Source organism: Podarcis filfolensis (assembly GCF_964270895.1).
Source record: "Podarcis filfolensis genome assembly, chromosome: 3".
NCBI lineage: Eukaryota > Metazoa > Chordata > Lepidosauria > Squamata > Lacertidae > Podarcis > Podarcis filfolensis.
The window spans coordinates 66,527,526-66,539,433 of record NC_139606.1 but is presented as its reverse complement, the minus strand read 5'-3'; the positions used below and the strand labels follow the sequence as shown (position 1 = coordinate 66,539,433).

The following is an 11,908-nucleotide window of genomic DNA, read 5'->3' as shown; positions in this document are numbered from 1 at the left end:
TTTCAGATCCATTGAACTTATATAATAAAATTAGTGGTATCAAAGAAATGCAAATATTATGTATTAAACATGTATGTACAATGGAGCCTGACACTCCATAACAAAACATTATTAGAACTCCTTTGCCTATGGCAGTTTTAAAACTCCACATCAACTTTCTGGAACCAACAAAGAACCAACACACAACAGAACTACACAAAACAAAACCTTCAATTTTAAATCCTATGGGCTCCTTACATTTTCTAACAAATAACTTTTTTCTCTAACAGCAAGCTTCCAGTAAATACATAAATGCAAATAGAACAGTTTATTAGATCCTGGTTTGATTAAAATTTAGTAAGTAAAATATTCTGCAACCTTTTCTCTTAATATCATTACAACATAATATTTGTAACACCTAGCATTGTAGATGTTTGAAGCTTAACAGGAAAGGCAGTGTACAGCTACAGATCATACAGAAGAACACAAATAGCCTGTCTAAGCTGTTACAGGAAGCAATTCAGGGAACAAAAGCAAATTCAGCAATTTTTAAGTATTCCAGACCCATGCCTCAACATGACTGGGGGAAAATATCATAAGTATGTATTATAGCTGCAATCCTACATATTGAGAACTCACTACTGCAATCGCATTTCTTTCTATCTTCAGATATAAGGACACCTATTATTCAAAGCACTAGCAAGCAGAAGCATATTCACTTTGGGGCAGATGATGCCATTTATAGATTAGGTTAATTCTCATATGAACTATTGTTATTTGGATTTCTCTCCTTTTTTAAAAACACAAAAGGCCACTCAGCAAGTTTTTTTTTTTACTGCAGTTCTAGAGTCTCAGCACTCCAGTCGTGAACTGACATTTGACTACTGCCACAAAGCATCGAAGCAATAGCCACATGTAATCAAAACATTTCAACAGGTGCCAAGCCAAATGCATGTATTTTTGTACCGATTGTGGCCTATATATCTATACTGCCAACTATGGAATAGTACTTTTTCAGTTACTTATGACACCACTGGATCCCTTTTTTTCCTCAGTACAACTGCTGATTGCTGATACATTCAAAAAATTACATATTATCTGGCCCGCCATAAATACCTACAAAAATGCACTGAAGAGTAAGCATATTTTATATTCTAAGCAAGGCTTAAGTAGCCACTTAAAATTGCATATTATAAATATTGTAGTGCCAATTCAATCCTTTGAAAATAAATAAACCTCACGTTAAAAATAGTATTGGTCATTAACCCTAGCTGCTGTAGCTCTCCCCCCATCGCACCTTTACTTTCTTACCCTCAAATAAGCGTATCTTATTTTTGTTTTGGCCACCTCGTGGCAATTCCCTCCCTCCTATAACTGCTCGGGGGAGAGAACATCGCATGGAGCGAATGTTTGAAGATGCAGTTCTCGCTCCAGTACGCCGCCTATGTCGGTGCATTACAGCCCAAAGCAGCCACAGCCGACAGGCCCGGCTTCGTTTTTCCCTCTCTCCCCGCCGTTGCAAAAGAGCGCCCGCCCGCCCCGAGCCCGGTGCGGCCTGCGCTTGCTGCTCGCTGGAAGCGGCGCGCGAAAAGGCGAGGCGGGCGGGGAAGGAGGCGAGGGGGGAGGGGTGGCTCCTGCTGCTGTTGCCGCCACAGCGCTCGTCGCCGCCTCCCCTCCCCCTCCTCTCTGCCTCTCTCCCCGGCGGGGGCTCCTCGCCACAGCCTCTCTGCTCCGCTCTCGGTCATGTGACCCTAACGTAACCGGACAGGAAAAGCCGCCGCCGCCGCCGTCTCCGACTCCGTTGTTGCTGCTGCTGCTGCTGGGCGCGCGCCGAGGCGGCGGCGGGGGCTCCCGGAGAGCGCGAGCCAGGTGAGCTCCGTCTGCCCCCCCCTGCATACACAAGGTGAATCGGGGCGGCGGGGGGAGGGGAAGCGTGAGCGGCGGCGGCGGCGGAGGAGGCCGAGGCGTCCGGCTGCTCCCCCACCCCGCTCCATGCCGACCATTGTGCTGGCGGTTGGGCTAGGCCAGGTCGGGACCCGAAAGGAGGGAAAGGGCGGCCCGAGCACCTGAGGGGGATTTCGCGACTAACCGGCGGCGGCCTCGAGACGGTGGAGGCTGCTGCCCCCCCCCCGGGGTCGGCGGGTGGGAAGGTCGCCCGGTCAGGACCCGAGGGGGGGATTTCTGCTCCCACCAGCCCTGGCCCGGGGGTCAGCGTGAGCTGGGCTCGGTTCGGGCCCCTGGGCGCCTGCTTTCCCCGCTCCCTCCGGTCTCCCTCCCTCCCTCCCTCGGAGCCGCCGAGCTACGCAGCGGCCTTCCCCGCTTTTTCTCTCACCAGCGGCAGCAGCAGCAGCAGCCCGGCCTAGAGAGGGGGGAGGGGCGGGCGCTGAGGCAGCCGCGCGGAGCGGGAAAGGGAGGGGAGGGAGGGAGCGAGAAGGAGGGAGGGCGGGGGGGTTGATGGTGGGCGGCTCCGTCTGCGTCTCTTCAGCAGCCTAGGCGGCCCTGGCGACAGCGGCGGATCCCGTCTCTCGCGCGCCTTAGGCGCCGCAGCTCGCTCGCTCGCGCTGCTTACGTCGCCTCGCGCCGCCGTCCGTCCTCGCGTACGCCCCGCCCCCCTCCGGGAGCTGCGTGTACGCGCACGTGGAGACCTCGCGTCGCCGAGGGGAGGGGGAGGGAGGGCAGGGGGCGTGGCGTAGGCGGAGCTGCGGCTGCGAGAGCGCGGGGGCGCGCGTGATGGCTGCGGCGGCTTGGCTTTGGCTGTCCTCTTTCCCCCGCCCGCCCACCGACGGGCAGCCAATAGGAAACGCCGTCAGCGCAGGCACCACGTGATTCACCGCGGGAAGCGCCGGGTGAGGAGCTAAAAGGAAGGTTGCGGCGCTCCTCCGCTATTGGTTGCTGTTGATTTCTCTCGGTCCGGCTGTCGCCTATGAGCGCCGCCTCGGAGTCTCGCTGGCTCTTGTGGGTTGTTTAGAGAAGGAGCCGGACGGTCTGCTTCCTTGCCGGGCGAGCAGCCGCTCAGTTTGCAAAATGCTCCTTTCCCCCGCTTCCTTCCTGGCCGGGATGCAGACGGGATTTGCCACTTTTATTCGGCGCCTTAAAGCTCTTAAGTGTTTTATTTCGATAATTTCTGTTTGCGCGCAGTAGCAGACGAACCAGGATCACAACCACAAGAGCCTCAAATTTTTATTTAGTGCCCCAAACCCAATGTCCTGGTCATCTTGGACTGAAAAACAAATCCGTTAAAGGGGGATATTTAACTTTTAAGTTATCACCAGATTCCCTGGGACTCCTTTGTTTTAAATCCAAGTGTTTCAGGTCTGTACATTGGAATAGCAATGTTGTTGTTTAGTGGTTTAGTCGCGTCTGACTCTTCGTGACCCCATGGACCAGAGCACACCAGGCACTCCTGTCTTCCAGTGTCTCCCGCAGCCTGGTCAAACTCATGTTCGTAGCTTCGAGAACACTGTCCAGCCATCTCGTCCTCTATCGTCCCCTTCTCCTTGTGCCCTCAATCTTTCCCAACATCAGGGTCTATTCCAGGGAGTCTTCTCTTCTCATGAGGTGGCCAAAGTATTGGAGCCTCAGCTTCAGGATCTGTCTTTCCAGTGAGAACTCATTTGCATATAACACTTAATCCAAGGATCTGAGATTCACACCATAAAAACACAATATAATTTTTTAAAAACCATACATAAAAGCAACAAAACCCTTCCCTTCCACAAACACATTTAAAAGAGTATAGGATGTTAAATAGCCAAAGGCATGGTGGAAGACTAATGTTGTTGCCTGGCGAGAAAAGACCTGTTTTTGTGTTGCTGCCCTCTGGACATCTTGTGGAGTGGGCACTTGAAGAAGATAATCTGCGGGTCTGGGTAGGTTCATATGGAAAGAGGCAGTCCTTGAGGTATTGTGGTCTTGAGGCTTTATAGGTCAAAATCAACACTTTGAATTGGACCTGGAAACTAAATGGCAGCCAGTACAGTCAGGCAAGGAGTGGTGTAATAAGCTACAACCATTGCCCCGGCGAGCAACTTGGCCATGGGATATTGTTAATAATCTGGGGTGCAAGACAGCCTAAAAATCCAGATCAAGCTAGTGCCATAATTTAATTAAGGTTTGATGTGTTTAATTTGGCTTGCATTACAAATTATGTGCCGTGGGAAGTGATGTACTCTAAGCATCAATAATTACTGTGGGTAAGCCACTAATTAAATTAGGCAGTTTTCTGAAGTTGTGTATCAGGTCAGTAATGCTAGCCAATCAACAAGTGTTGATTGAAAAGACTAATTTCCTTGTTTAGGTGAAGGAGGGGGAGGGGCATAGACCATTTGAAGTTCAAAGCCTCAAAAGAGATGTGTGAAAAGTTAATCCCCTTTGAGGTAGATAAAAGGTAACGGTAAAGGACCCCTTGGCAGTTAAGTCCAGTCAAAGGCGACTATGGGGTTGAGGCCAAGGGAGCCAGCGTTTGTCCACAGACAGCTTTACAGGTCATGTGGCCAGCAGGACTAAACCGCTTCTGGCGCAACGGAACACTGTGACAGAAACCAGAGCGCACGAAAACACTGTTTACCTTCCCGCCACAGCGGTATCTATATATCTCTTGCACTGGTGTTCTCGACCCTGCTAGGTTGGCAGGAGCTAGGACAGAGCAACGGGAGCTCACCCTGTCGTAGGGATTCGAACTGCCAACCTTCTGATCAGCAAGCCCAAGAGGCTCAGTGGTTTAGACCACAGTACCATCCATGTCCCTTTGAGGTAATTAGCTTTAGCATAGCAAAGGAGGGACCAGAGCTGAGGCTAGGAAAGAAGCTATGAGGTTAGGGCTGGACTGATGTACCGTATTTTTCACTCTATAAGACGCACCAGACCACAAGACGCACCTAGTTTTTGGAGGAGGAAAACAAGGAAAAAAATATTCTGAATCTTAGAAGCCAGAACAGCAAGAGGGATCACTGCGCAGTGAAAGCAGCAATCCCTCTTGCTGTTCTGGCTTCTGGGATAGCTGCACAGCCTGCATTCGCTCCATAAGACGCACACACATTTCCCCTTACTTTTTAGGAGGGAAAAGGTGAGTCTTATAGAGCAAAAAATACGGTAATCAGGAAGCAGAAAGGAACTGCTAAGCTATGTTGTGCCCTGCAGTGCAAGATAGGCTGAAGAGAAAAGATGGTGCTGAGCTTATTGTTGTTGCTGCTATGGAATAAGCTGACATGTTTTGGGCTGCTGCTGCTGCTGCTGCTGCTGCCGCCAACTTCCTCCATTGTAGGCTCCAGGTTGTATATACAGTATGTGTAAATAAACCCGCTTAACATCATGAAAGAAGGATGGAGCTCTGTAGAGGCACTGGCTGGGTTCACAGTTTCCCCCGCATCGTGTTTTTTTGCGCACGCACACACACATCATAGTCAGGTCAAAAATTATGAAACCAGTATCATGATATGGACTTCAAACTGGTTTTGGACAATATATTGCCCAGCCCTAGTGACATTACACCACCTGTAACCTCCGCCTCCCAACTCTGCTATATACCCTGAGCTCAGGAACAGGGTCAGTCACTGGCCATTGTCTGGTAATTGCACCTTGATTGCACTTTTCCCCAGGGCAATTTCCTAATGTTGGGCATGTTCCCTTCAATACTTCAAATATTATCTAAATTTTACCATTTATTAATTTCTAACATTCACTAGCCCTAGCAGTTATGGGTGCCCTTTTATCCCCAAATTCTGTTTACCCCAGATCTGTAACAGTATGTTTGAGGAAATTGTTTTAAACAAGTATATTTGCTTTACAGAATTTAAAAGATGGATTTAGCCAACCATGGACTGATTCTTCTGCAGCAGCTCAATGCTCAACGGGAGTTTGGTTTCCTGTGTGACTGTACAGTTGCTATTGGTGATGTTTACTTCAAGGCACACAAATCTGTCCTTGCCTCTTTTTCCAACTATTTCAAGATGCTGTTTGTTCATCAAAGCAGGTACAGAAGTTATAAGATAATACACTTTAAAAATGGTATTTAGTTAAGGTAAAATAGTCTGAAGGAATTAGAAAGTGTTAAGGCAGCCTAATGTGAGTTGCTTTATAAATCACAATAACTAAACATCCAGCTTCATCCACAAATCAGTTAACCCGATTACAGTGCTAATCCTGTGGATTTCACTCCTAACTAGTTTGTGGATCAAGTTCATGAACTGCTGCCCTGAAGGTATATATTCTGGAATAAATTAGATCACATTTTGCAGATATATATATATATATATATAGCAATATTGCAGCAGTAGAAGTAATGCCTAAACCATGATAACAGATTTATTTTATTTATATGAACATGTCTAGGATTGCATTCTTGTATACTTAAAATTGTGCACTTAGTTGTATACTTAGATTATTGTAATCCTTCAGAAGCATTTTATCTTCCTCTTTAATACTGTTTTGAAATTTCTTTCAGTGAATGTGTCCGTTTGAAGGCAACTGACATACAGCCAGATATTTTCAGCTATCTCTTACATTTGATGTACACTGGAAAAATGGCACCTCAGCTCATAGATCCTGTTCGATTGGAGCAAGGAATAAAGTTTCTGCATGCGTTCCCGCTTATTCAAGAGGCTAGCCTTGCCAGTCAAGGAAACTTTACACACCCGGAGCAGATTTTTCCATTGGCATCTTCATTATACGGTATTCAGATTGCGGATCACCAGGCAAGAAATTCCACAAAAGCAGCCGCCACAACTGACAAACCTGTTCGAGGACCAAGGCCACAGTCATCAAGAGCTAATCAAGAACAGATGCATGAAGCCACCCAACTGTCACAGATACCACCACCACCGCTGCCTCAAGTGCCCCCAACAAATATGTCCACTTCAGACCCATTACAGCCTCCACTGTCTCCTGAACTGGTTTCTACCGCTCCTCATCCTTCTCCTCCAGGTGATGAAAACAACATGGAAGCCTCTTCCTCAGAGGATCAGCCTGCTTCTCTCACAATTGCGCACGTCAAGCCAAGCATTATGAAAAAGAACGGAAGCTTCCCCAAATACTACGCTTGTCACCTCTGCGGTCGGCGATTCAATTTGCGAAGTAGTTTGCGTGAGCATCTCCAGATTCACACAGGGGTGCCTTTCTCATCAAGCCAGCACGGGGAAAGTAGCGTTCCTTTATCTCTTTGTAATAACGCTCCTGAAAAAGATTCTATGGAAGTTGCTGAAGCTGGAATGATTAGCGATAGCGAGCTGCAGCAGATCTCGGATTCACCCATCATTGATGGACAACCGCAGGCTGAAACACCACCACCCTCTGACATTGCTGATATAGACAACTTGGAGCAAGCAGATCAAGAAAGGGAAGTTAAAAGGCGGAAGTACGAGTGTTCCATTTGTGGGCGCAAATTTATTCAGAAAAGCCACTGGAGGGAGCACATGTACATTCATACTGGCAAGCCTTTCAAGTGCAGCACCTGTGACAAAAGCTTCTGCCGGGCCAATCAAGCTGCTCGCCATGTATGTCTAAACCAAAGCATGGACACCTACACCATGGTGGACAAGCAGACTCTGGAGCTTTGTACTTTTGAGGAAGGCAACCAAATGGACAACATGTTGGTACAGACCAACAAACCCTATAAATGCAACTTGTGTGACAAAACGTTCTCCACGCCTAATGAAGTCGTCAAACATTCGTGCCAAAGTCAGAACTCTGTCTTTACTCTAGACGAGGATAGATCCATTTTGCTAGGTGGTGGAGATGCTGAAACCACAGAGAGTGACCATTCGGTCTTAGACTCTATCAAAAAAGAACAGGAAGCAGTGTTGTTAGACTGACTGTGAGGCTCATATCATTATTATTTTTTAAGAAAACAGTTTGTCTTACTCATTTTTACTAAACCAATCCTCCTCCCCTCTCCACAACCATAGCTACACTGACATGGAAGGAAGTCTGGCTCTGTTCCTTTTTCCAGCAAAAGTATAAAATTAATAAAGGGTGTTGTATCACATTATAACAATTGATTTTAACCAAGAAGAAAATGTATGAGGGTAACTCAGCTAACTATGTGAATAATGCTAAAATGCATCTGTAACATACTCTAAGCGAGTTCTAAGACTGTTTCTATATATATATACTTGAATGCAGTGAGATGCAATGTGAGAAGAAGACAGAAAGGAAACTAAACATGTTCATTAAACTACAATATTTTCTCTCAACAAATAGCATTTTGAGGGAATACCGAAGATACAAAATTCTCATGGTTACACACCTATAAGCTGTGTAAAGTTGTCATTTTACAAAAGCTTGGAAATTCCCTTAATGAACCAAGAACACTATTTTAATCCACATGATTATTGTCAAGTGTTTGTTTCCAGGTAACTTCATTGACATTATGTCCATTAAAAATGTATTATTAAGGCTTGACTCCAAGTGCAGTGACTTGGTAGTCAACCCCACTAACTGCAGTGGGACTTAAAACTTCCAGATAAATGTGTTTAGGACCAGATTTTGCTAAAATAGCAGTAATAATGTGATGGCAATCGTTTTATATGCATAAAAATGTATGTATGTGTGTGTATGTACTTCAGGTAAATGCAGGTAAAATGTGTGCATGCACCCTTTCCAAACTGGCCACTGCTTGTAACGTCTCACAAATTGGTCCTTTTTAAAAGCATATTTACATTTGAATTGGTACAGGGTGTATGCATTTTTTTTTATCCTGCTGACTAGTAATTGATAATGATGAACAGTGCTATCACCCAAAACGTGAAGGAAATCAGAGATTAGAAGAATTGTACATAGTGAGCCCTGTGCTAAATGTGAGAATAATAGATTTGAGCCTTTATAGTGTAACTGAAAAAGGAAAAACATTGTGGCTTTTTTATTTTATCAAAGCAGCAATCTGAGTTTATGTGATTAACGTAGGAATTAAGGGAAAGGAAATCTGGTCTTAAATAATATTTAGCTACTGGCATCCTCTTGTAACATAGCAAATGGTATAATGATGAAACTGTATCATGGTTGGTTTTTAAGTAACAGTGCAACATTGAGTGGAAAGCTATATATTCTTTATGTTCCTTCAATTTGGGCACCAGTCAAAGTGCAAAAAATAAATAAAGGGGACACAGTGTACATTCAAGTTTCTGCTCTGGATAGTACCGTATGCAAATTTAAAATCAAGTTGCTGATTTTTATCTTTTTAATATATAAATATAATAATATTCTCCAATAGTATAAATAACCTGAGAGGAGGGAGTCCATTGAAAGGTCAATTGTACTGGTGGGAAAGTTTCAAGAAACAGAGGCATTCCACCAGAAATGGGGGCAGTGTGTGTTTGATGGGGGAGAGAGGCAGATACAAATCTGCTTTTGTATACATGTTTTATTTGAGTATCATCCTATTTTGTGTCTAGTTATGTTTTCCAGTTTGTAAGTTTTTATACATTATTTTATGGAATAAAAAAGGTATAAAATAAAATTTGATTTTTGTCAAGTCAAAGGTGATTGAATGTGAGCTGATCATATGTACATGCTGTGCAGATCTTAGAAATGGACTCAACATGCAGCACGAGGCTGTTTGGGGGCCAAAGCAGCAGGAACAACTGACGTGGGAAACGTGTGTGTTTGCGAGGGGAAAGTCTATGCAGTTCGCGATCATGGGCCTCTTATGTCCCCAAATTAAGGCCTGTCACTGCACAGCCACTCTGGAAAGGGACACACTGAATGTAACTGTTCTGTCACGGGCCTGTGCTTGCATCAGATCAAGCGTGTGAAGGGATAGAATCGAACTATAAGGCTTTCTCTTTAAAAAATAGAAGGACTAGAGGTAAGCATGTTCTTAAATAGTTATCAGATTTCATGACTGCAGCTCAGAGTCCACAAAGAAAAAACATGTAGTCGCCATGTTTAAACCAAGTTCCTGATCCAGGAAGCTGCATGTGAAGACCTATACACAGAGTGTGTCCCCACTGTTCCTACCCTTTACTCCCTTATCGTTTGCTTGGACCCCAGAAATTTAAAAAGCACACTGCCTCACACTCGTGACAGAGCCCCACTCCAGAAAATGTCAAAGCTAGCCTGTGTGCGCGCTATACCAATTCAGACTACAAGGACATGTGTTGCATGTTTAAACCAAGCTCCCTTTGGGTACAACAGGGAATAAGGGGCTAGTCGAGCCCCTTCCTTGCTGTGCTATTTATAGGAAATAATTTACAAAGTGGCGCAATAAAATACATATTTTGCCACCTGCAATTTCAAGTGGTACAGGTTGGCTGTTCACCATAAGGGGCTACTCAGACCCACACAGCCTCACTAAAGTCAGTGGCACAAATTACTTGCCTATTAAATTCCAGGCTCCATTTAATTTATAAAGTGCTGGCATTAACCTTCACAGCTCTGTAAAGAGTTTGGGGCCTGGCTACTTAGAAAGATCACCTGTACCTCTAGGCACCTAACCTTTTAATCAGCTCTGGTTCACTGGTGAAAGAAGTTAAGTTGGTACCATGATGGCTATATATCTGGAATGCCTTCCACAGGCTAATTTGAACCCCCCCTTTTTTGATGCACTCTAAAAGATTGACTAGAAATATATTTAAAAAAAAAACCTCAGAAAGAAGTCCCACTGCTTTCAAAGGGTCTTACACCTAGATATATGCAAATGATTGCTACCTAAGGGTTAAATTCAGTGAAAAGCCATGGAAAGGTACTTGTAGACTTCCCCAACCCCCCTTTTTCCCTCCCCAAACCTGTTGGCAGTTTAAGGCACTTGGTGAATGGGGTGGCTTGTGGCACAGTGAAGCTTGTGGAGGCGGTGAGATCTAAAAATCAAATGGGCTACTTAAGAGGAGACACTTTTTTGGGGGGTGGATTGGGATCAGGGACTGACCACATTCTCAATTTTTCTCTAAATTCAACCCTAAATCACCATTTTAGCTGGATTGGGTCAGTGTACCTAACCTTTTGGTTCGGTGATATGATTATTCTAATTGGAATGTAATTGCCCTTTTGGCATGTTCATAAAGCTTGCAGAGATTGTACTGAGCATCTCTTGTCAAGTCTATTGAGTTGAAATAGCAGGGTTTGTTATGCGATACCCCACCACACTGTTTCTATTGCAAAAGATGTCTGCATGCATAACGGCAGGATCATGGGCATGCCAAATCCAATTCTTCGTTTATTCTGCATTAATCTAATCTCATTTAATATTTGCTTTGTACTAGTAGGCAGTAAGGACTTGGCTCTCCAAAATCCTTTAGGAATGACAAGCTAGTTGAATGACAGTGGATTAAAGGGGAGGAACTAAACTGCATAGAGTGCAAATGTTATTGGGACAGATATTATAAAGACAATACTAATGCAAAACAGAAATGTTTCCATTTCTAGATGTTCACATTCTAAGAACCTAAGCTGCTGCACTGTCCAGAAATATGGATGGGTTACAACTGCTACACCATTGCAGAATTAGCGCAAACACACCAGATGCTCTTCTGCAAGTCTTCAGAATTGCTGAACATGCTCCATTGGTAGCAATTTTCATAAATGAAACAACTGCACAGAATCTTACTGTAGCTGCATTAGTGTGGATCATATGGTGGATTGCTTCAACGCTTGCTGCCAGTGTATATTTAGCAAGGGTTATTTCATGGTTATTTGCAACAATATCATGAATTCTTTCTATGTAATAAAAATGCAGATAATCCCCTGACCCTAAATATATGTACATAAAAGCATGTTCCACTGAGAATTTCAGGATTGCAAAAAGCAAGCTATACTAAAATCCCACAACCACAATTTAGTCTTAAACCAAAAGGTTTTGGTATTTCCGAGATGCCCAGGCTGCAATTTGGCATTTAAGCAGTAGGGAATTCCATAGCTTTATGTGCACCTGAAAATGCTTCTGCAAGTGGTCCTTGTCACAAGCCAAAGCCTGATTTTTCCTTACCCAGTTGGTGCATTC

General features: G+C 44.7%; 1 protein-coding gene across 2 annotated transcripts; it reads left to right on the top strand.

The window, feature by feature from the left end:
* The first annotated feature begins 1,534 nt into the window (after positions 1-1,534).
* On the top strand, positions 1,535-9,430 carry ZBTB2 (zinc finger and BTB domain containing 2). Of its 2 annotated transcripts, none has more exons than XM_083608001.1 (3): positions 1,535-1,848; positions 5,768-5,950; positions 6,422-9,430. In XM_083608001.1, the coding sequence occupies exons 2-3, from the start codon at positions 5,778-5,780 to the stop codon at positions 7,785-7,787; spliced, it is 1,539 nt and encodes a 512-aa protein (XP_083464127.1). In that variant the 5' UTR covers positions 1,535-1,848; positions 5,768-5,777; the 3' UTR covers positions 7,788-9,430. The 2 variants fall into 2 exon arrangements, with proteins under 2 accessions (XP_083464127.1, XP_083464128.1); XM_083608002.1 differs by having other exon boundaries at positions 1,600-1,882.
* The last annotated feature ends 2,478 nt before the right edge of the window (positions 9,431-11,908 follow it).

Coding starts and splice junctions, on each gene's coding strand:
- ZBTB2 (XM_083608001.1), top strand. CDS start 5,778: ATGGATTTAGCCAACCATGGACTGATTCTTCTGCAGCAGCTCAATGCT. Junction 5,951..6,421: donor CTGTTTGTTCATCAAAGCAG/GTACAGAAGTTA, acceptor AATTTCTTTCAG/TGAATGTGTCCGTTTGAAGG.